Source organism: Macaca nemestrina, chromosome 3, assembly GCF_043159975.1.
Source record: "Macaca nemestrina isolate mMacNem1 chromosome 3, mMacNem.hap1, whole genome shotgun sequence".
Classification (NCBI taxonomy): Eukaryota; Metazoa; Chordata; class Mammalia; order Primates; family Cercopithecidae; genus Macaca; species Macaca nemestrina.
In genome coordinates, this window is record NC_092127.1 from 161176779 (window position 1) to 161202922 (window position 26144).

Below are 26144 nucleotides of genomic sequence, written 5' to 3' on the forward strand. Positions count from 1 at the left end.
ATTCTCCTGCCTCAGCCTCCCGAGTAGCTGGGATTACAGACATGCACCACCAGGCCCAGCTAATTTTTTATTTTTAGTAGAGACTGGATTTCTCCATGGTGGTCAGGCTGGTCTCGAACTCACGACCTCAGGTGATTAGCCTACCTTGGCCTCCCAAAGTGCTGGGATTACAGGTGTGAGCCACCGAGCCCAGCCTCCACAGTAAACTTAACAGTTATTATATTCTCTCTTCACAGCATATGAATTTGTGATCATACAGAGCCTCAGAGTTATTACAATTAAAATCTGACATGAAAATGATAATTTATCAACAACTAACATGTATTTACAGGCTTCTTTCTCTCTTCATAAGTGTATTATCTATTTAATTCTTACAACCATACCAGGTAGATACTATTATCATGTTTATCTCTCAGATGAAGTCACTGAGTCACAGCAAGGTTACATAATTTTCCCAAGTTCACACAGCAAGAAAGTGTAGAAACCATATGTCAAACCTAACCAATCTTCTTCCACAGGCCACATCTTAACTACCACATATACTTTCTTCTATGTATAGACCAAATTTCATTTCTAGACTGATTAACAATCTCAAGGCATACACACACATACACAAATTTTTAAATTTTTTGTATATTTTCCCAACCCATGAATAATAACAATTAAAGCTACTATCATCTGGGGATTCTAACATTCTTAAATTTAGACAAGGGTCCATCATATTAGAAATGTTGGTCTGAAGTTAGTCAAAAGCACAAAAGTAATTAAGCCATGATTTTGATTTTGTTTCCTAGGTGAAAAAAAATAACATTTGGTAGGTGTTCAAACCAAGCTCTCCATTCCTAACTTTGGCTAATCATTTCCATCCTTTGATCTTTATTGATGGCAATAAATTGTGAATGCTCTGGCACAAATCCAAAAATCCTTCCATTTATTACTAGTGGAGCAATTATATCTACACTACAGTCTATTAGTCTGAGTAATATTTAGAAGAGGAGCCAAACAGCAAATGTAGATATAGCCAAGAATTTACTAACCTTATAACCTCCCTTCATTCCTTCCAGTGAATTTGGGTTTAGGTAACTTGATTGAAGGTTTGTGTCACACACTTTCACCATGATATCTCTGTAATTTCCTCTGTAACGTGCAGTAAATGGAATTGCAATGCCTATTGGAAATGGAATTCTCTTTTCCTTATCTGAGCATTCAATAGTTACGACGTTGCTAACTAACTCTTCATTATCACCCACTATTAAAGAACTCATGTTATTTATTATCCGGCATTCCAGTTGTTGTAGAACATATGATGGTGCTGTAATATAACAAGACACTTGGGGGTCAGTATCATCACTCAGCACATCAAGATACCTGAAGGGGAAAAAAGAATGTCATTTTTCCAATTATTTGATTTATGTACTTTACAGCTAAATGCAGAAAAGCACAGACTCTAGATCTACATTGTCTTGGTGTGAATTCCAGTTCTGATCAAACCTGTGACCTTGGGCAAGATCCTCAGCCTCTCTGTGCCTCAGTTTCCTCAATGGTAAAAGGGTGATAACATAATAACTGTCTCATGGGAGTATGAATTGAATTAAATGAACCATTACATGGGAAGTAATTAGAGCTATGTCTGGTACACCATATGTGTTATATATATCAGCTATAATTCGTTTTGCTACCATTGTTATTTAAGCAATTGATTCATTCCACATTATAAAGCTGAAGATTGCTGAAGTTTCTTGGTAAAATCAGTACTAATACTTGAATAATTTCCTCAACTGTGAGGAGAGGGAGTCAACATATATGAAGTATTGTAATTGTCTAAACACACTAGATCAAATGATGATGGTGATTATATATTTTTAGAAAAGCTGAGAAAGATACAAAAAAAACTGTAAATTTATCATTAATCATAATAATTAGGCAAAGATCACTTACAATCTCCCAAAAAATCAATCCAAAATTTTATTTTGATCATTCATTTTACTCTTTTTAACCATCAAATTTGCCGAGGATTTGAGAGTCATAGATTTGAATTCAGATTTGAGATCAGTCACTATTTACTTGACCTTGCAAATTAATAATTTTTATTAAAATAGCTAATATTTTACTGCTTTCTATTAAGTAGTTTTTAGGCTACACACTATTCTCACAACTATTGTATCAGGCAGGTGTTACTAATGTAACTATTTTACAGATAAAAACACTGAGGCTTAGAAACTTTAACTTTCTTTCAAAGATCCCACAGATGGTAAATTTTAGGACGGATAATTGGCTCCATCTAGCTTTAATGTAAAAGTCCAAACTCTTGAATATAATATCATAATTCCTTAAATCATTCAAAAATGCTGGTTACTTTATTCATTGCAAATTGAAACTAACATCTAATTCATAATAGTGTGAAGACTGAATGCAATGAAACACTTAAACATACAATAATGTGTTGGCCTTAGAAGTGTGCTCAATAAATGCTGGTTTTCTACATTAAAATGACCAACTTGAGTTCCTCTTTTTTTACTACTCATTTATACCAGTGAAATGATTGAAATACTGGCAATGTTGAAGAGAAATAAGAGGATCTATATTTAATAAAGCATTAATGTCCAGCTCTACAATAATCAGATTTTAGACATTTTTCAATTACTGGTGAATAGAATTATAAAGTGCAATTTAACATAGAAATCCAAAAAATATGTAGAAATTGCAGAGAGAGTCATTGATTTATGTTTACAATTCTAAACTCATAGTTAGAAGGAATAAAAAACGACTCAGCACATTGTTCTGCTTGAGTATTCTTTGGTGATGGTGATCAATGTAATTCAGAAAACGAGAAACATTGTTTAATAGAGGATACAGTGACCCAGCATTGTATAACTTTAGGAATGACTCTCCTCTGTGTCTTGGAAACCATATTAATACACTTTTCTTCCAGGAGTTATGTTTCTCAACTGACAGATGAAGTAGGACAAGGAGACTTTTAAACAGTTCCATTCTCTCTAGCCCTAGTGAAATAGATCTAGACTAGACACTAAAATACAGTTACATGGTAGTTACCAAAACAGCATGGCACTGGTATACAAATAGGCACATAGACCAATGGAACAGAATAGAGAACCCAGAAATAAAGCTAAATACTTACAGCCAACTGATCTTCAACAAAGCAAACAAAAACATAAACTGGGGAAAGGACACCCTATTCAACAAATGGTGCTGGGATAATTGGCAAGTCACATACGGAAGAATGAAACTGCATCCTCATTTCCCACCTTACACAAAAATCAACTCAAGATGTATCAAGGACTTAAATCAGACCTAAAACCATAAAAAGTTCTAGAAGATAACATCAGAGGCCCAGCACGGTGGCTCACGCCTGTAATCTCAGCACTTTGGGAGGCCGAGGCGGAAGGATCACCTAAGGTCAGGAATTCAAGACCAGACTGACCAATATGGTGAAATTCCATCTCTACTAACGATACAAAAATTAGTTGGCGTGCTGGCAGGCACCTGTAGTCCCAGCTACCCAGGAGGCTTAAACAGGAGAATTGCTCGAACCCGGGAGGTGGAGGTTGCAGTGAGCTGAGATCGTGCCACTGCAATCCAGCCTGCGGGAAAGAGTAAGACTCCATCTCAAAATAAAATAAAATAAAAAATAACATCAGAAAAACTTTTCTAGACATTGGCTTAAGCAAAGACTTCATGACCCAGAACCCAAAAGCAAATGCAACAAAAACAAAAATATATAGGCCTTAACTAAACTAAAAAGCTTCTACACAGCAAAATAAACAATCAGCAGAGTAAACAGACAACCCACAGAGTGGGAGAAAATCTTCTCAATCTACATATTCGACAAACGACTAATATCCAGAATCTGCAAGGAAATTCAAACAAATCCACAAGTAAAAACAAACAATCCCACCAAAAAGTGAACTAAGGACATATATAAACAATTATCAAAAGAAGATATACAAATGGTCAACAAACATATGAAAAAATGCTCAACATCACTAATTTTCAGGGAAATGCAAATCAAAATCACCGTGCAATAACACCTTACTCCTGCAAGAATGGCCATAATAAAAAAACAAACAAAAAAGATGTTGGTGTGGATGTGGTGAAAAGGGAACACCACTTTACATTCCCACCCTCAGTGTAAAAGTATTCCCTTTTCACCGCATTCACACCAACATGTTTTTTATTTGTTTGTTTTTTGATATGAATGAGAAAATAAAACGTTTGTTTTTCCATTCCTGAGTAACTTCAGTTAATGTTCTCCAATTCCGTCCAGGTTGCTGTGAATGCCATTATTTCATTCCTCTTTATGGCTGAATAGTATTCCATGGTATGCATATATGTGTGTGTGTGTGTATATATATATAATATCTAATATATTATATACATTTCATATATAATATATAAAATTTATATAATATATAATATATAAATATATATTATACATAAAATATTTATATACAAATATAATATATAAAATATAATATTTACATATAGCATATAACATAAATATACAATATTATATATAAATATAACATATAATATTTATATCTAATATAACATATTATATAACATATATATTTATATATAATATATAAATATAAATATATAATTTATCTTATATATTATATAGTATATATTTATATAACATTATATAAATATATAACAGGCCTATTATATAAATATATAAATTTATATATTATATAAATTTGTATATTATATAAATGTATCATATAAATATATAAATATATATATTATATAATAAATATAATTACAAATATAACATATATAATATTTGTATAAATATTATATAATGTTTATATAAATATATAATATGTGATTGATTATATAATCATATAATATTTATGTAAATAAATATTATATAATATATAATATTTATATATAATATTTCATATATTGTTATATATAATATGTAATTATATATAAGTATTACATACAAATACATTATATATTATATAAACATATAATATATAATATACATACATATAATATATTATATTATACATAATATTATATAATATATAATTATATAATATAATATATTATATATCTATATGCACACACACATATATGTATGCCATGGAATACTATTCAGCCATAAAGAGGAATGAAATAATGGCATTCACAGCAACCTGGGTGGAATTGGAGAACATTACTCTAACTGAAGTTACTCAGGAATGGAAAAACAAAGATTTTATTTTCTCACTTATAAGTGGGAGATGAGCTCTGAGGATGCAAAGGCATAAAAATGATACAATAGACTTTGGAGACTCTGGGGAAAGGGTGGGAGGGAGGTGAGGGATAAAACACTACACATTGGGTACAGTGTACAGTGCTCAGGTGATGGGTGCACCAAAATCTCAGAAATCACCACTAAAGAACTTATTCATGTAACCAAACACCACCTGTTCCCCTAAAACCTATTAAAATAAAAAAAAGAAAAATTTTTATTAAAACTTTAAAAAATAAAATACAGGTATGTAGAACATGAAGACATACCAGTTAACAATGGACTGCACATATAATAGTGATCCTAAAAATTATAATACTGTATTTTTACTGTACCATTTCTATGTTTAGATATGTTTAAATACACAAATACTTACCATTGTGTTATAGATGCCTATAGTATTCCGTATAGTAACATACTTTACAGTCTGTGGCCTGGGAGCGATATGCTATACCATATAGACTAAGTGTGCAGTAGGCTGTACCATCTAGATTTGTGTATGCACATTCTGCAGTGTTTGCATAATTGACAAAATCACCCAACCATGCATTTCTGTGAACATATTCCCATCTTTAAGTAAACGATGACTGTAATCACACTGGTTTATTCTAGCCTTATTTTCCCTTTTTGTGTACACCAGGACAGCCAGGAAGAGATAGGTTTCTTTCAGAAAGCTATCTGGGTTTATCACACACATCTTTTATGTGGCATGATAGTTTCCTAGGCCAAGGGATTGCAATGAGTACTCAACTTCTCAAATACACAAGCGAAGCACAATTGGTTTGGGTGCTGCAAAGAGGAAGTCACTAACCAGGAAACACCTAAAAGAGGTGTTAGAGGGAGTAGTTCAGGCAATGACTCATTAACCGATGCTTTGAGTCATTTCTGAATGTGAGAATATGAAGCTTCAATGTTTTTCTCAAGTGAAACAGGTAACCACATATAGACTACTTTAGCAGTTGTTTTGTCAGAGCAGTAGTTCTTACAAATCATGTAGGTCTATCATGCACTGAATACCCTCAAACATAAAATTCATCAGACTCTCTGACCTGTAGAAACATTACAGCCAAATTAGAACCACCTCTTCATTTTATAGCAAGATAACTAGTGTCAAGGTGAGTAAAATGACTTGCCTAAGGTCATAGTCCTCAAAATGGTATTATACACCTGAAAGGGCATCAGCATATCACAGCAGAGATGGAGGTAATGGAACAATGGTGGTAAGTGGCAGGTGAAGAAAGTGGGAGTTTTTGGAGCTAAAATAAACGAATAGACTAACATTTACCTGGTGTGAATATCTGAAAAAGTGGCCTGGTGTTAGGTCATTTAAGTGATTTTCTCATTTGACCTTACCAAATAATCCCAGGATGTATATATTATTTCTACAAATAAGAAAATGAGGCTAAGAAATGAAGCAAGTTGCCCGGGGTCATAGAATTAGTATATAATAAAACAGAAAGTGAAATTTAAGTTTGTCTGATTCCCAAAACAAATAATTTTTTTTCACTTCTAAGCGTGTTATGTTTGTCTGGGAAAATATGGGTGTGAATATCTTATTTTATATGGACAAATAGGGCCTTATTACCTCTTTGCACAGGAGATAAAATTTACAAAATAGATGGGTCTTTCTCACTTTTTTGAAGTCATGGTCTCCTAGAGAATCTGATGATAGTTCTAGACCATATCCAGGGAAATGAAATAGGTCTGAACATACACATTCAATTTTAAGTACCTCCCAAAGTTCATCCATGAAATCCCAAGAGTTCTACAGACACAGGCTTAAAACTCATAATGATTTTCTTGAGAATATAAATAAAGTGAATCCAAGGATAAAACATTCTCTCCAAATCTTCTAACTCCCTACAGTCTTCTAGTTTTTGTTACTATAATTGAAATAGTAGTAATTTGCAAAGTGTTCATGATCTGGACAATTGATCATTTTAACTACTTTCCTGTCTACTCAATTCCTTCCTCTTTAAAAAAAAGGTAATGTGTTTCCTAAAGCTATAAGAAATACAGCTTTAAGATATATAACAATATTAATAATAGTGGCCATATAAATTTTCATAGGAGTGATTCAAGCTGAATTACTAATTTACAATATCTTTGGGAGATATGAAATGGAAATTTTATTCATGTATAAATACTATGCATGTTGCTATAGTCTAAATGTTTGTGTCTACTCAAAATTCATGCAATGAAATCCTGGCCCCCAAGGTGATGGTATTAGGAGGTGGGTCCTTTTGGGAAATGATTAGGTCATGAGGGTGGAGTCCTTAGGGATGAGATTAATGCCTTTATAAAATAAGCCCAAGGGAGCTCATTCACTTTTTCCACCATGTTAGGACACAGCAAGAAGCCACCTCCCAGACACCAAATCTGCCAGCACCTTGATCTTGGATTTCCAAGCCTCCAGAACTGTGAGAGATAAATATCTGTTGTTTAAAAGCTACCCACTTTCTGATGTTTTGTTATAGCAGCCTGAATGTACTAAGACATGTACTGACTATAGAAACACACATATAAGTAGGCATACTTAAGCACTTCCCACATTGCATTTACTTACTCCTTTTCCATTATGTTATTCTTGTGCTTTATATTCTCTGAATCATTGGGAAGAGTACTATTTATGTATTCCTTGGAGATATCACATATTATTGAGGACGTGGTCATCTCTTCTCTTGGGCTTTCTGAGGTTTCTTGAATTTCTCTCTCTGTTGTCTGGATTATGCCATGAATCTCTTTCCTGTTGCCATTTATGTTCTCAACAGTCGTGTGTTCTATTTGTTTATCATCTTCATTTTCTGCATTATCTGGGAACATTTTGTTCTGTGACTCTTCTTGCCCCAGTACACATCCTTTTAGTGATGTATTGTTTTCTTTTTCCACTAATGCTGAACTCACATGTGTTTTATTTTTTTCTAACTGGACCTGGTTTGTGTAATGACTGTCCTCTCCATTTGTGGGAGAAACAGTAACTGTTTCTATGACATTTCGTTCCCCTCTTGCAGCAATGTCTGCTGCTTTGGTATCTTGAATGGAGGACATTGTCTGCTGTGGAGTACATTCATCATGCATGCCGCATAAATTACACATCTCCTTTTCTTCTTTCTTTAGAAGTGCAGCAGTGCTCCCCAAATGTTCAGTTATTTTTATGAGGCAGTCTATGAAAGTAACGATTTCTACACACACATACATAGACACACAAAGAATAAATACAAAACTAAACCAAATCATGTTTCTGCATTGCCATCTAATGAAACATGGCAAGATAATTTTAGAAACCTACAAAGACCTTTTCTGGGCATTTAAGCCAATCTCATGAAGGAGAAGTAATTGTACAACTGTCACTCTTTTAACAATTGTAGGATTGAAAACAAACCACTTTTAACATGGTAGCAAAGAGTAAATCTAATCCCTCTTGCTTATAAAGATATTTTGAATATTTAAAGACAAATGTCATAACTTCTCGCTCCTCCAATAAGAACTGAAGTCAACATCTCCCTCAATTGTTTTTCATTTGCTATGATTTTGAGAACTGTTCTTTTACCACTGGATGTACAATAGTTTACCAATGATCCATTTAAAATGCTGGGCTGAAAATTAGGTGAACACTTCAGATGTGGCTTGGTTGGCAGAAACACCATAACTCCATTATTTCTGCCAATGTAGATGCTACGTTTTGCAGCCCAGTTACTACTATAAGAATTGGATTAGGTTCATATTATTCCTCCTGATGAATTTGTGATCACTGGAAATTTTCAAATTAGTCCTTTAGAGAATAGCTCTGACCATACCAATTCTCTGATTGGAACGTGAAGTGACTTTTCAAAGCCTGTTAACTCAGGTCAACCTTCTTCATTCTGGAGTAAACTCTCAGTATGGTCAAATCTGATATAATCTCTCACTCCATCATCATTCTTCCCACGCTCCTATTTGTTCATCCTGCTTCTCCTCACTACTGAGGTCACCTGATGACTTCTTGCAGGCTTAGTGCCTCTCTAGTCTTTAGAATTCAGTTCTAAACTAAAGAATATGTAATTTAAGGTCCCATAACTTAGTGTTTTTAAAACCATCACCAAATCATCCCTTCGCCAAGTCCTTGCTTTTTTCTGAATATATATTTGTCTTGTTATGTTGCCAAGGACCATGTTCCATTCCCTCCAGAGATTAAAGGTCTGATTTTGGGCTGCAGCTGATGGCGTCTCAGTCATGCTACCTTTGGAAAGATTTCCCTGATGCCCACTATTTGCCCTTTAGACTGAATTTCTTAATATCATCTACCCTGGATTTCATCATAGATGGAACCTGCCCACTTATCTTGATACTGTATTATTTAGAGTTGAATTTCATGATGCCACCTAGATGCTTATCTGGAGTAACTGTTGTTATCTAGGATTATATTCATCAGATTCCACATTCTTCCTGCCCTGCTGTACTTTTCCACATCCATAACTGGACCTATTCCCAAGAATCCCTCTCCAGCCTCAGTGTATAGGGATCCAATTCCCTATCCCAACCCACTCCAGTCTTCCCAGGAATTTTGCAATTAATAAGTCTAAGCTCAAATGACCCTAGAAATAGAATATTATATTCTGATTAAAAAAAAAAAAAAAACAAAAAACTACTAGCTCTGCCTCAAACTAGGCCTGTATTTTCCTGTCTCTTAAGTCTTGGATCCTACAAAAAATACCAACTCTCTATTTCCTGCTGCATAAGTCCAATTCACTCTTTAAGCTTCAGCTTAAATACTACATTTTTCTAGCAAACTTCTCAATTCCCCACCCTACAGATGGGATTTAAAATGCTTTTGAAGTCCAAAAGCACTTCATTCAAGTGTTTCTAATGGGACTGGCCCCAATGTCCCTGGCATTATTGTGCATTTGTCTCGACTTATTTCCCGTATGAAATTGTTAGTCTCTTGCGGACAGAAACTCCGTCTTAGCCTTGTTGGTATGCTCATAGTCTCTCTCAGATCTTGCCCTAATCAATATTTCTTAGAGAAAGAATAAGTTATAAAAAAAAACTTGCCTTTTCTCCAGACACATTGATTCTCCTTGTCAAGCAGCACATGCAGCTGCTGGCAGGTGGAATGCAGGGTGCCTGCGGTGTGCTCCAGCAGCTGGTGAAGGGCCCTGCTGAGCTCCTGACCCAGAAAGACCACAGTGGCCATCCAAGTGGCCCCACCAGCCCCCTCACAAAGGTCATCACCCAGGAGTGCTTGCTTTAGCATCTGGTTTTGTCTCCAAATCTGCTTCAATATTTGGCCCAGTTTCCCTGAGCCCATGTATTCCGTATCCATTTTATGGTCCAAAAGTGGTATTTTCTCTCCTGCCAGCAAAGCCTAAAGGTTTTGCAAATTCAAACTTGGTGATGGTTATGTCTCCTAAACTCTAGGAGATGATCCAAGTCAGCTAGCCAAGCACCTTCTCACAACATAGTGGTTTATTCAGTTTGGTGTTGACTAGTGAAAAGTTACTAGGTGACCAAAGAAGGGGCATTACTGTACCGTGTGTGCTACTGTGTACAGAATACATTAATCACTGGGGTAGAGCTAACTCACACGATCCAACTCTCTATGTGAGTTTTACTAAATCAATATACTGTGGAAGTCCCAAATACTTTTCAAGTTTTCAGGCAACAAAATATGGATTCCAGGTGGGATAAGAAGTTTATTAATCAAAGGTAAACTGTTAGAACAATATTGCTGGCAGGATTTCTGTAAACTTAAAAATATTTATGAATAAAATAATGTGATGTCTGATTTGCTTCTAAATAATCTGGGAGCATAGGGGTTGGTAGAGGTATAAAATGTGCTGTAAAAATTAATAAATGTTGAAGCTGGATATGGTTACACATGGGGTCTTGACAAGTCACTCTAATTAATGTGTATATGTATAGTATTTTTATAACCAAGAGTTTAAAAAGATTCCTCTACTGGAGCAGAGCCTATTACCATTGGTTAGGTAAGTATAATTAGCATCTTCTTATATGGTAAATCTGCAGAGACTGAGATAAGAACTTGGCCTCTAATAATTTCCCTCTAATTGGATAAAAATGCCCCTTCACTGAAAGAAAGCAAACCTGAAGAGTAGCTTTCTCTAAACTAGCAAGAAGTCTTTACCATGTGTAATTAAAATTCAGATACAACAAGCTCTCCCCACTGCTGCCTGTCTGCCTGCCAGCACATCATATATGGGGCTATGCAATACAGCACTTGGGGGTATTTGGAGTAAACCAGAACAGTCTGCCTCCCTCTCTCCAATCCCACTGCTCAAGGAAGGGAGAACACACACCCACGCCAAAGGGAGAGGGCAGTGAGTACATTCCAGAGAGGCTCATGTTCCCTCAGGGGTACTGGAACAAAATGAAAGCTTTTCAAAGGGAAGCCGGAGTGCTTCCCTCCCACAGGCAACACATTATCTCATCTTAAGCCCTGGAGTTCTAAGAGCTACACTCAGAGCACCTGGAAGACAAGATGGGAAAAACAAGCCCAGAGAATAAATAATGAAGAATGACTGCCACTGCAGTAAAGACTGTCAAAACCTCTGAAGGAAAAGGAAGGGAGCAGTATTGAGCGACTGGTGGCTGCGGAGTGGAGAGGGGCTCCTTCGCTATTATGTGTCTTATTTTTTCAGTTAACTTCTGTTCACTGAAAAGGGGACCTTTTTTGCAATATGAGTTCCTATCACTTCATGGATTGGATCATATGAATCTTCTCAAACTAAAGACTCACTCATTCATTTTATTTTCTTTCTCTTACTCCTTAAAGAGATGTCATTCTCAAAAATAATGTAACATGGCTTTAATTCAATGCCTATTTTGAAAACTCCTGTAGCATTTACTGTGGGACAGGAATTAAGTGCTGGAGGTCAGCCCTTTTTAGGACTTCAAGAGACAGGTGCATGAACAGATTATTAAAATAAAGCTTAGACTGTGTTGAGAGCTAGAGGAGAAGTATAAAGAAAAAGTATCATAAAAGCTTTGAGGAGTTTAAAAAAAAATTCTGCTTAGAGGCCTGGAAAATGTTTGAATTAGAAACTAAAGGATAAGCAGGCTAAAAATTAGAATAATATTGGTATATTTGAATGTCATCAGTAAATAAGTGGTACATGAATCCCTGGAAGTAGATTAATGGAGAATTTACCAGGCACATTTTAAGTATTGAATAAAACTGATCATGAAATGCTGCTTGATCACTTCAGCAATCTACATTTATTTCTAGATATGTGAGAAAATCCTTTCTCAGGGAAAAAAAAACAAACCCAGACATTCTCTTTGTTTCATTCACATTTGCTATCCTCAAGTTTAAACTTGTTCTCTGTTTGGCTTCTTAGGAACATATAATATTTGCAAAGTGAGACCTACCACAGGCCACGCTGCATTTACTTGTTAAAACATGCATCGGCATGTTCCTGCACCTTGTTTTCCATTAATTGATGTCACTAACCACAGAAAGAACAGACATTTGCAGTCAAGACACCTACAGAAGTTCACTGCAGAAATTCATCTGAATGGTTTTAACATTTGATTATCATCTTCATTGTAGCTACTAATTATTATGACTCCTTTTACTTTCTTACTGAGAATCCAGTGCTTCCATTGACGTTAGCTTGCAGTCTTGAATTCATACCATTATGTGGTCAAAAGAAAATAGTTTTTCTTAACATTAAAAGTATTCAAGTGGATTAGAAATAAAAATCAAATAGTAGGAGAGTTCCTGTTTACTACCTAAAGAAATAAAAATATGCAATAGGGCTATCAATGACAGGCTATTAATTTCAAAGGAAGTGAAGACAATAAAGTTTTAAAGCGTAATGAAGAGTGCTATTTTTCATGGCATTTATAGTGGGTAGTGGCGGGTAGGTCAGATGTAAGCAAAAGAGTTATGCATGCCTGAAGTATTATGAGTCAATGTTATTAGTTCTATAATGTGATTTTATTTTCATTGAATTTCTGTAGTTGCCTACATCAGAGACTTTGGTACTTACAGTCCAGAATAATTGTTCCCCTTTTGAACATTCATATTGAATGTCTGGTCATCTTTTGTCTGTTTAAGATAAACTCATGCATTTGGATGATGAGTGGATGGAGAAGGAAAATAAATTGTTTTCTTTTTGTTGTGTTTTTGTTTTCTTTAGTAACTTTTGGACTAGTAAAATATAAATTATACATTCAAATTTTTAATGTGCTTATCAATTTTAAAATGTTTTCAAAGACCAAGTGGTAAAAATCAAAGCTGCTAACACTTCTGATTAAACAAAGTAGATTAGATATATATTCCATATCTGATTTCTAGCTAGATGCCCTGGAAAGGATAAAACGATATACAAATCCCAAAAGATAAAGAAAATGGGTGATAATAGACAAAAGATGTCAATGAACTCCTGGAAGACTAAAAGCAGATGGGCAAGTAGTAAATAACCAAACAGAGCTGAAACCTAAGCACCCAGACAGTGGAAAATAGGTGAGTTCTTGTCACAGAATCTCAGCAGTTCCTGGAATTAGAGACAGTTAGGACCTCTGAAAATAAAGGTGAACTTAGGGCTGTAAACAGGTGTTTTTGTTGAAACTCTGTTTGGAGAGCAGGTAGATTCCTAGAGTCCTCTCTTCTGCTCCAAAGAGCCAGACAACAGTCTCTCTCCCACCCATCAGAAGCTAGAGACTTCCTCTATGAATAAATGGGGGCAGCAAAGCTCAGCAGAGCAGAGAGCTGGAGGGGGTGCTATGCTGACAATGAGGTTAAGTGAAATTCTACAACGTTAAACTATGAGATCCCGCTCTATTCTTCTGCTCAACTCCAAGAACACAGGCTGGGAAGCATAACCTCCCAGGCAGAAAACGCAAAGTTTCCTCCACAGAGTAACTGAACACTCCATAAGAAAAACCTACTGACAGTGAAACTTTCAGTGTCCCTCTCCCTATTTCCAACCCCAAAAGCCTGCTCTGCCCCCGTCAGATCATCCACAGTGAAGCTCCACATCATATAAAGATTCCAAACTAGGCTCTTCATGCCTCACTTTAAGTGGAATAACAACCAAGGAGGTCGGGCATTTGAAAAAGCCTCTAATATAAAGCTAGAGACTAAAGTAAACAAACACAACTAAAGAACTTGGGGGGGAAAAAACAGAACTTCCCTGTGTTTACAGAGAAGAGAAAATATCAAATGAATCTATAATTAGCATGTTCAGAGTCTAGGATAAGAAAAAATAATGCACTCACAAGTCAAGAAAATATTTTCTTTAAAAGGGGAGCATTACGGCAATGAGAAAAGACTCACAAAAATTAAATTATGATAATAGAATTTTCTTAATATGGGAAAGAAAAAGCGGTTTAGTAAATTCCCCAAAACATCAAACAAAAAGACAAAGAGATGGACAATAGGGGTAAAATGGAGGTTAAGAAAATTAAAGGTTAAATCCAAGTGGTCCCACTAATATGAGTTCTGGAAAGAGAAAACAGAATGAATGAAATTATCAAGGAAATAATATAGAAATATTTCTCAGAATTAAAGTATATGATATTCTAGACAGAAAGAGCCCAGAACAGTATATGCAAAAAATAATCATAACCAGTCATATCAAATTCACACCAAGGATCAACATTCCAGTAGCCTCCAAAGAGGGAAAAAAACTGTCACATTTAAATCAAAAGGCATTGAACTTCTCAACAGCAACACTAAGACCTAGCAAATAATAAGTGATTTCAATATTCTGAGGGAAACCTCTTTCCAATTCAGGATTCTTTTTCTGCCAAAAAATCATTCAGATGTGCAGAGAAAGAAAGGGCATTTTCAGGTAGGCAGATGTCAAACGATTTATCTCCCGTGTACCCATTTTTGGGAAGCCACTCACATGAACTCTATCACAAGCAACAGAATGACACAAGAAAAACGTAGACATAGGAGTCAGGAACTGGAAAATCCAGCAAAAGAGAGAGAGCTAAATCAAATGCTTTAAATGATGTCCCAGAGCAACAGCAATGCTGTGGTCCTAGAAAGTCCCCACTCCAGACTGCAGCAGTCACCGGAGTGCTTCAGAAGTCTGTCTGCAAGCAGAAGAAATGGAACTGACAAATTAGCTGATGTTTTAATTTTTTTTTTTTTTTTTTTTTTTTTTTGAGACGGAGTCTAGCTCTGTCGCCCAAGCTGGAGTGCAGTGGCGCTATCCTGGCTCACGGCAAGCTCCGCCTCCCGGGTTCACGCCATTCTCCTGCCTCAGCCTCCCGAGTAGCTGGAACTACAGGCGCCCGCCACCGCGCCCGGCTCATTTTTTGTATTTTTAGTAGAGACGGGGTTTCACCGTGTTAGCCAGGATGGTCTCGATCTCCTGACCTTGTGATCCGCCCGCCTCGGCCTCCCAAAGTGCTGGGATTACAGGCGTGAGCCACCGCGCCCGGCCTAGCTGATGTTTTATACATTTTAAGAGAAATTTTACAATTCTATTAGAGAATTGAGGACAAGAATTGTTGATAACTTAGCAACAGAAACGAAAGACAATTATTAAAACCAGCAAAAACTAAATTGTAAAGAAAAGGATATATAATTATAGTGTATCGTATAGTTCTGTTATGAATAATATTGACATAGCCACAATAATAAAGATGTCCATAATTACTTTAAAATAAAAAGTGTCATATATGTGTATTATTAGGATGGGCATAGGAGGCATGTACACAGAGAATGTATATAGCAGCATGGATACAAGAGAGCAAAAAGTCTTATTTCTACAGCAGGAAGTCAAATATTTAAAAATAAATCAAACATTTAAAAACAAAGAAAAACTATTAGGAATCTGGAGGTAAGTGCCAGAAGAAACTTCCAAAAAGTTTAATGTGATTGCCTCTGGGAAAAGGCATGGGAAGGAACTAGGCAACTCCTGACTTCCAGGAGCTAGCCTGGCACCACCAGCAAAGCCCCGGGGTTGCTGTCAGCTGTCCTGGTACTCACAGGTAGGTGTTAGCATTCTGTTGAACATTAAAAAAAAAAAAAAAAAAATCACATGACATCATCTACTATGATGGATCAAAACAAATTGAAGATCACTCTACAATCATGTCTAAACACATGAGCGTTGTTTAAGCCACAAAATACAAAACATTCCTCTCTCTCAGCTAATATGAATGAGGACTGTTTCTTAACAATTGCATCTTTAGCATTACTCTAGTCCGCCCTCTCTAAAGATAAGACTTATTGAGATAGCCAATCACAGATCATAACCACTTTTAGACAGCATCCAATTCAGAGCGGGAAACTTCCGTCGGTTCACCCAACCAAAGCCCAAATCCTGTTATAAGTCCCTTTTAACATCCTTTACCTGAGACACCACTGGATTCCCTGTGGTGTGAGTGTTCCCTCAATGAAATGGGTAATGAGTCCTGCTTATTCAATTACAGGTGTGCTGCTGATGGCATTATGCTTGAGGACAATGACAGACGCTCAGGTACTTGGGGAGGGAGAAGGGCAAGCTGCAATGATCTGTTGCTTTTCTTTCAAGTTGTTGTTCATACTATATGATTTTTTAAAACTACATGTGTTATGTTACTTTGATATAAACTAAATTCGGATGTTAACAATGAAATAAGCCAAATGCTGCATTCCCTAGGGATCCTTCGATGGTGATATTAAGGTTGACACAACGCATCACTTCAAGTGGGTTACATCAGATCAGCAAACATACACTCCACTGAGTTTGTAAGAAGTAATTCACCATTTGAAAATGCTTGGAATTTGGTGGCACATGCTCAAGAATGAACTCAAATTTAAAGCAATCAAATGAACTGAGCATGAATTTCAAACAGAGGTAGAGTAACTACCACCTGGTAATGGCTTAATATCAAATACTTCATCTGGATCACAGAGCTCTAGATACAGCAGAAGGTCAACAAATGTTTGATGATTAAGACAATGTTGAAATGTAATAAACAATTCACACATTCTTTTAAGAAAATCATGTCATTCTCCCACCTAGAAAATAATTAATAAAATTCCTTAATATCACAAAATATGTGATCAGGTTCAAATTTCCAATTGTCTCTCAAAAGCCACAATTATTTTTACACAATTTTTAAGAAGTAGGTTCCAAATACAGTCCTCAAAGGCAACTAAATCTCTTTTAATAATTTTCATATGAATTATGACAACTGAAAAATGTATTAAAAACATATTATATGCCAACAATGGAGAAATTTAATTATAGGCTAGAAAATTATCTTTCATTTTTGTCATTTTTATGTGGATGAGGAACAGAGGTAAAGGAATTAATTCGAAAGAAGTCACCAAAATTGAAAAGTCAGTAGACATATTTGCAGAGATATTTTCATTCCTTTGTGTTTAAGTAAATTCTTTACTATTCCATTAAAGTAGTTATTGATTTTGAGATGTTTTGTTTTACATAGAAGTTTAGTATTGAAAGTTCTTGGGCCGGGCGCGGTGGCTCAAGCCTGTAATCCCAGCACTTTGGGAGGCTGAGACGGGTGGATCACGAGGTCAGGAGATCGAGACCATCCTGGCTAACACGGTGAAACCCCATCTCTACTAAAAACTACAAAAAACTAGCCGGGCGAAGTGGCAGGCGCCTGTGGTCCCAGCTACTCGGGAGGCTGAGGCAGGAGAATGGCATAAACCCGGGAGGCAGAGCTTGCAGTGAGCTGAGATCCGGCCACTGCGCTCCAGCCTGGGCGACAGAGCCAGACTCAGTCTCAAAAAAAAAAAAAAAAAAAAAAAAAAAAAAAAAAAAAGTTCTTATTGGCAAGTTCTGCATTCACTATGTAAAGAAAATGGTTTGGTGTGAAGAACTGAACTAGAACTGAAAAGTAATTATGAGTATTCAATTATTTGGTTAACAAAAGCTCCTTCTTAACACCATGAATGGCCTCTGAAATTAACATCAGTGTTTTGGATTACAGCTTTGCAACATGTCTCTGTGAGTCACTGTTGTGTTTGTAAAGATTATGATTCTTTATACAGTCATGGGCCTGTGACATGAAACCAGTGAAATACATTTTCATGAAACCAATGAAATAAAAACTAGACAGTTTTATCTTCTGTCAAAATCTTCTGAGACAGATGTTAAAATGAGGGTGTGCCAGATGCATTGCTACAGTATACTTTATGGTATCATAGTATTTGGAATGTGTTTCTGTGCCATCTTCATTGCTGGACTTCTACCAGGATGTGACTAGTGATTTGAGAAGTAGTTCTGAAAAAAACAAAGAAGAAACACATGAATTAAAAAGAGTTTTTAAAAAAGGGGACAAAGAAAAGGTCTCATATGTTCTGACACTAACATATTCCTTCCAAATCACTTCCAGGTTCTCTGTTTTACTTCTGGACAATCATAACACAATTCATCAATTAAATGTGACTGTCCTATTTTAGATCTTACCTCCTTAAAAAGTCCTTTCTACCTGCACTCCATGACATCTCTTAGAGATGTCGTACACTCATCTCTTTGAATGTTGAATTGTCAGCAAAAATATCCCTCGCACTGTAAAAATAAATTTGCAAGAATCAAATTCTTCAGCATAAGCTCAACACTCAACATCAAGAAAAATCTATCTTGAAGTAGGGAAACGATGCAAAAGAATGCCTCATTTGTTGCTTTTTAGAAATATTTGAGCTCTTCCAGCTAAATGTGCATGAGCTGAGAATACCTCAGGAGATCATAGTGTTCATCATTACTAGAAGGATGACATTGTACACAATGAGCCGTCAAGAGTCTTTGTTTCTCACATATATACATGTGGGTATATATACCCATATATATATCTCTCATATATATATATAGGTATTAACCATGTCCAGTATCAGAAGAGAAAATATTATCAATCTTCTTTTTTACTTTACTTCCCCTCATCATTGTTCTTATCACCAGGTTCAGGGACATTCTAGAACCTCAGTGAGTGGCAATGAGTGGGAGGAACAGCCATGGCTGGACCTAGGCTAGCATGTTCATTATGAAATCATCACTGGCATCTCCTTTCTGGCCATGTTTCCCATCCAACTACCCCTTTCAATATACCTTCCAAGTTACTCTTTATCTCTTGCTGCTTTGCATCATCTGTCAAAAATTACCTGAATAAACCCACTTTCATTAGAGTCTTGGCAGGTGTTGAGTCTCCTCATCAGCATTATTTGATGATGATGATGATTATTATTATTATTGTTATTATTGAACAGAGTCTTGCTGTGTCGCCCAGGTTGGAGCGCAGTGGCACAATCTTGGCTCAATGCAACCCCTACTTCTGGGGTTCAAGCGATTCTCGTGCCTCAGCCACCAGAGTAGCTGGGACTACAGGCATGCACCACCACACATGGCTAATTTTGTAATTTTAGTAGAAAGGGGGTTTTGCCATGTTGGCCAGGCCGGTCTCAAACTCCTGGACTCAAATCATCCACCCACCTCGGCATCCCAAAATGCCAAGAGCCACCATGCCAGGCCCTATTTGAATTTTTAAAGAGTGAATCTGTAATAATAAAACCTGAAGCTTCTATGGGATGCCTCTCCAGGTGCATCTCAGCCTATGTGTTAGGTTTGTATGTGAAATGATATCATTAGGAGCATTTGTTTTCAGTACTGTCAGAAATACATAACTACTAACTGTTTCATTTCTTAATTCAGAATTAGCTGTAACAGTCCAAGGAAGCTACATTTGATTTTTTAAAATTTATTTTAACTCCTTGTGATAAAAATGAGAGCAAGGGTGAATTAATTTCTATCCTAGTGGAGAAGTCATTTTTGTTAGGACAGAGATTGTGCTACTGTTTAAAGATGTTATTGCAGTTACTGGCAGACCCAGATAACAGCTCTGATGTAATCCCAGATTCCCATATTGAATTAAATCTGATTTGGGTTATTTAGGTCACATATTGAAGAAATGCCCTTTCCGTGTCATTTCTCTGTAAATAGTGGGTGTCCTTTGGTTTTCTCTATAATATACATTTATTTTTGGAGCTCATTAAACAGGTTAGGCAATTTAAATAGGTCTAGTCAGTAGACAGGAGTTAAAGCTGAGGATAGAGAAACTCTCTGTGGTATTATCTAACACACAAGATGAGGGTTGTTCTTAATTCTTGGCTCCTACCTACAAAAGCACTGAAAGAGCCATTTGAAAATAAGGTCTTAAAATCAGATCCATACTTGAAATGAAAAAAAAAAAAAAGACTTATCACCTTTTATATTTGCATTTCTTAGGAATATTAATTTTGTTTTAAAAGCAAAAGCTTTAATAGATAGTGGATGTTATAAGAGCCATTTTGTCCAGGTGGGGGTGAGAGTAAGGAAATTTGAGCTTAAATAGTATAGTACAATTTGTTTTCCCCATCTCTCGTCTCATAACTGCTTTTGCTGCAAATATGTGGTTGCAATCACTTCTTAATCTTAAGTCAATCTGCATTTTTGAAAGTCTAAAATAAACTGCGTGCTTAGGAGTTAACGATCTCATTATACTTCAGTAATGGTGCCATATGAATTCATGTGATTATACAGGATAGTACAATAAAGTCAGAACCTCTGATGGGAAGTGGCTTCCTTGTGGCTTGAAGGAGTTAATTCCTCAGTGTCTCAATTATGTTCTAAGAAGGACCGATGGTACTAGGAAATATATGCCAGAATGTTCAGTACTAGAGGACTTCTCTTATTTCAAAAGTACAAGACTAATAATATATTCACTCATGGAAGAAACTGTTTGGGCTCTTTTAAAAACCACAGTTTCATTCATTAAATTTTCAAAATGTTAAAGATACCTTAGAATAGTAAAAAGGAATAATTTCTAAAAAACTGATGATTACTAATTGAATATCTGGACGTACAAGGAGCCCTCGGATTATATTTTATGAAATAAGATGTAAGATTTTAAGATATGCATTGTCAACATATTCAAAATAATTTTATTTAAAAACTCTAGATTTTTTTTTTTTTAAACAGACTTTCAAATATTTTACTGTATGTCACTTGGTCTCATTTCAGCAATAAGATCTAAACTTAATACCTGGAGAATAATCTCAACATTCAAAGATAGCATGAGACATGCCATAAATTAAACAACAACAATAACAAAAAAAAAAAGCAAGAAAATATCTTCAGTATGCTTTTTGAGAAGAGGTAATTCACACGAGGACTATTTATGAGTAAATTAGGTTGTTATGATGACTTTTTAATGCAAGTTGGAATTCTTGTTCTGGTCCAGAGAGATAGTCATGTGTTTGAATGACCTTGAAGACTGCTTTTTTGAGCCATTACGTAATCCAGCAGCTGTGGCAATGCCCTTTTCTGAGATACACAAACAAAGAAGCAAACTGGAATAGACAAGTGAATTCTTGAGAAAGTTTGCACATCTCCATGTAGCTATGTGTGTAGAGCATCAGCCTCCATACAACGTTAACTGTTTCCAAATGATAGTGGTGATGCCCAACCTGCAGTTTAGCTGTGAGATTTGGGTCAGTAATTGATGTCACAGCCCATCTAGGGATGACTTCAATCAACATCACCGGTGAGCCATGAATAGTACAAACAGCAAGTAAAGATCATCAACAGTAATCCACTACAGGGAAACCAAATGTATTACCAAATCTCTGCTGGCTAAAAATGAGCAGTTATTCTCTGTTATAACTACATATTACAGAGAATAAAAGCGCTAAAGTGAGTCATTTGTCCATCAGGCAATATATAGTGTTTATTGTATACTAAGCACTGTTCTAACCTTGTAAGTGGCTTAAATAGTTTTTCTCTCTGTGGATCTTAAAAATCTAGCTGGAGTGATTAAACTTGCATTTAATAAAGATCAAAGAAAACTAAAAATGTACATTCAAAAGAAGAAATGAACAATGTATAAAACAAGTTGTTTAAAGAATGCATGAAATAGGCAAGAAAGCAATGGAAACACAACAAATAGATGTCAAATATTAAAAACTCGAGATGTCCTCAAATGCAACTTCAAACTGTTGCATAGACCTCGATTTGAGGAAAGAACGGGGGAATCACAGCTGAACTACTAGTGCAGCAGTCAGGAGAACTTCACAGTGAAACCAGCCCCAGGGATGTAGCCACAGCCTCGAAGCTGTTTGTCTCCGTCAGCTGGTTACACCGAGCACATCCTGTTTCCATGGGGACAAGAACTGGGAAGCAGCCATATCTTGAACTTAAAAGAAAGAAAGAAGGATCTTCTGGGTTATGTACCAACTTATTATTAATGATGAGACATTCTTTTGCTCAGTCCTTGAATTTCTCATGCTGGTGGATTTAGTTTAATTTGGTTGACTCAGAGAAGACTTTGTGGATGTGAATTTGAATGAAAATGCAAGATTTTTTTTGTTTTTTTTTTTGTTTTTTTTCTGGCCTACAATGTGTAAAACATGAAACAAACAATTTTACTCCCGCCTGCTCCTTCTCTAGATGTTCCTGGGATTTTTACCTCTCCTGTATATTACTTGCTAAAGCAACTTTTCCCCTATGTTTACTCTCAAATGATTTTTTTGGATACAAAAAGGAGAAAACAATGGAAGTATATATTATCAGATAATTACTTCTAGCCCCTTTCAGCCAAATCTTGAGATTTGAAGTTTGGATCCTTTACACGTCTTCAGAAAAGTGTTTTATGCTGTGGCTGATTGCATTAACTACACAAGATACAGTTTCCTTTGAAGTTTTGAAACATACATCTTTTGGACAGCCTCAATATTAAGGTAAAATATAGCTTATAGCACTTCATAAGGTCAGGCTCAAAGGACTTCTCACAAGTAGACAATTCTATTTCAACAGTTTTGAAGAAAACAACAGCAACCACCGTAAACGGCTAAACAAAACATCAGAAATATAACTAATATCAGTGGCATCTAAGTATACATACAGAGTTACACACACATTCTATCATAAATTCCATGTGTTATAGAGAAATAAAATTCATCCATTTTGGTGAATGCTAATAATTCCCAATTTCGACACTAAGCTGATCAAGATAACATAAAAGCTTGTTTATTTAATGAATGTTCACTAAGCATTGATTATGTGCTTTCACTTTTGTGTGCCTACTCTTTTAGGCACTGAGAAGAAAAGTTTCATTTCTCAGGCAGCTGAAATTAAAGTATGTATCTTATATCCTGTTTGTGTAGGTTAGCCTACATGACACGGCTAGCTAGCTAACTATGTGAGTTGGACTTAAATAAACACATTTCTATTGCTATATAATCTGCCCATATCATATAATTTTGTTTGGATATCAAATTAATGCTACAGGAAAATACATACTCAACCTGTTGCAGCATGCAAGGACTATCTGATATTTCACAACAAAGTTAATGCCAAGGTGCTTCAGATAGTATTGCTCTATCATGACTGCTAGAATAAAGTAATTGGTAACAGTTATGCTTGAAACAAAGCAACTTGTTGTATTGCTAAATAGTTACTGAGTCTATTCTGTTGTTGTCAAGCTTAGAATCTTTTTTTTACACAGTATATACCAAAACAGTATGTTTTTAAGCTGGTTATATAATAGTTTCACAGAGCTACTATAATGACTAAGAAATCGTAGATGCTTTTGTTTCATTTTTTTTTTCCCAAAATGAATTAGCTCTTTTGACTGGTTAAGGATCCATTTTCATGACATCAGACCACTGAATGGAATTTTGAGTTCTTAGAACTTCAAAAGCTTCATTATCTGATGTAATATTCAAATCTAATTTGAAAGGAAATGCTTCATTACAGTCCATGTCCTCAGAATGCCTTTGTAAAGAGAAAAGAGTTAAGAAACTTCCTCTTGCATAGTCACTTCTTATTGTCATTCTTGAATGTGTTCTCCTATGGTAATTAGATGTTTAAATGTTGAAATAGAGTAAGAGTAAACTTAGAAGAAATCATACAATTCCAGAGCTGGAAATGATCCCTTAGGTCTTCGGAGTCCAACCCTCATATTTTATGAATGGAGATACTGAGGGAAGAGTTAGCTGGCTCTCGTGATACTACAGACCCACATCTGTAACCGATCAGCTTCGTGTTCCAGTGCTATTACCTGATACAAGTTAAACAAAAAGATTAATTCCTTTAAAAAGCTATGAGATGTAAATTCACATGCTTGCTTGAATTGAAACTATTAAATTTTTCACAACTCCCTTCAGTATTCTTTCTTCTTTTGTTCTTTTTTTAGAGATGAGGATCTTGCTTTGTTGCCCAGGCTGGAGTGCAGTGACACAGTCATAATTCACTGCTGCCTCAAATTCCTAGGCTCAAGTGATCTACCCACCTCAGCCTCTTAAAACTCTGACATTACATTCTTAAGGCACGGCACCTGGTCTGTTTATTTCTAAAACGTCTTCAGTGATTTGTAATCATGGTTTGGGCACAGTAAACATTGATATATATGTACATATATAATTTATTTAAAATTTTATAGCCTACTTATTTCCATCCCCTCTAAAAAATCCAACTATTTAAGCTTACCTAAAATAAACTCACAAACAATATGAGTACTACTAATAAAGTTTTAAAAATAAAAAATTTTACAGGGAAAAGAGAAAAAGAATTACTAGGAAAGAGGAAACATCATTCTTAAGCATTGAACTTCACACTGAGTTTCCCGGCCATCAAGGCAATGGCAGAATAAAATGTTAGTCCCATTTTTAGATGAAAAGAGGTATAAAATATTTCTGCCAGGGAGAGAAAAGCGGAGGTAGCTGGGAAAGACTTGGTTTGACCTCGGTTGAAGAAGAAAAAGAGGAAAGAAAGAAATGAAGGAAAGGGAAGGAAGGAAGGAAGGAAACAAGGAAGGAAGGAAAGAAGGAAACAAGGAAGGAAGGAAGGAAGGAAGGAAGGAAGGAAGGAAGGAAGGAAGGAAGGAAGGAAGGAAAGAAATTTGAATGGAAGCATTTTAGATGGGCCCTGCAATTTTAAGGAATGATCACCCTAGCCATCAGGTACTGAATTACAGATGATTTTAGCATCTAGATCTTTATGTAATGGATATTAATATAATAAACAAGGGTCTCCAAAGGAGGCTTTGAAAAAGTATCAAAATGTCTTCCTGGTTCTTATATTGAATCCAGTGAAAGCATTTGAACATTAAACTGTCCTCCTGGGAAATAATTTTCTTTTAGGCAATAGGATACTAACTTAGCATATTCTTGATCATCTCAATGGAAGCTGAAATAGAAGATAAAGCAATGGAAGAAATGAAGATTAGCTTATCCTTTATATATTATATATATCCTTATTCATATATTAGATCAACTATGCTTTGGGCCAGAATAAGTGTCAATCCAATCAATGTTGCATTATATACAGTGAGGTGAAGAGTATCTTCACCTACTCGGATTTCCTGGAACTTGGAAAAGGTTGCAATATTTTCTTGGATACTCTTTCATAGATAACTTCACTGTAGACAAAAGACTAGTGGAAATGAGCGAGAACATAGGCATGGAACAGGAAAATTTCCATGGATGTTCATCTGTGTGGTCTCAGGACAACTGGATTTTACCATTCTAAGTACAGAACTTTCCAAACATAGCCTGGCTTCTGTTAGGGAAGGCAGGGTATGTGAACTATGAGTGTAAACTCTATATAAAGAAACTCTTATTTTGAAACTCTATGTAGTGAAAAAAAGGTCTAGAATTAGCACCCAGGCAGTTTTGTTGGTCTAATCAAATTACAGATGTCAATTTTTCTAAATTAATTATTTGTTTATTAACTTTCCTTTTTTTTCCCTCTTTGGTGCTAGACCTTATTTTCTTAGTATGCTAACATTTTTTCTTTCACAGTTGTGTTTATCCATGTCATCCAAGAAGGAAATAGCAGTACCAGATTAAACGTGTAAGAAATGTATTATGGGAATGGCAAGGGAGAGAAAAGGGGAGGGAGCTGGGAAAGGCTTGCTCTGACCTTGGTTGAAGAATAAA

General features: G+C 35.7%; 2 protein-coding genes and 1 long non-coding RNA gene across 4 annotated transcripts in view; 1 reads left to right on the plus strand and 2 right to left on the minus strand.

Annotated features, from left to right (window-relative positions):
- The window catches only part of LOC105487764 (death domain containing 1), a 73765-nt gene extending 62871 nt beyond the window's left edge, over positions 1-10894 (minus strand). Inside the window, exons 1-3 of one of the 2 annotated variants that reach the window (XM_071093758.1) lie at positions 10292-10894; positions 7827-8442; positions 1038-1368 (exon numbers count right to left, since the gene is read on the minus strand). In XM_071093758.1, coding sequence (XP_070949859.1) covers positions 1038-1368; positions 7827-8442; positions 10292-10562 — 1218 coding nt within the window. In that variant the 5' untranslated portion in view covers positions 10563-10894. Of the gene's footprint in view, positions 1-1037; positions 1369-7826; positions 9866-10291 lie in introns of those variants that run through there. The other variant, XR_011621381.1, reaches the window with a different exon arrangement.
- The window catches only part of LOC105487763 (uncharacterized), a 45630-nt gene extending 28642 nt beyond the window's left edge, over positions 1-16988 (plus strand). The window contains exons 4-5 of the long non-coding RNA XR_011621382.1: positions 16655-16701; positions 16864-16988. This is a non-coding gene — a long non-coding RNA (uncharacterized lncRNA). The remainder of the gene's footprint in view (positions 1-16654; positions 16702-16863) is intronic.
- Positions 16989-18755: 1767 nt separating this feature from the next.
- Positions 18756-26144, minus strand: part of LOC139362251 (uncharacterized) — a 29423-nt gene continuing 22034 nt past the window's right edge. Inside the window, exon 7 of the mRNA XM_071092691.1 lies at positions 18756-24265. Within this exon, the coding sequence (XP_070948792.1) occupies positions 24197-24265 (69 nt within the window). The 3' untranslated portion in view covers positions 18756-24196. The remainder of the gene's footprint in view (positions 24266-26144) is intronic.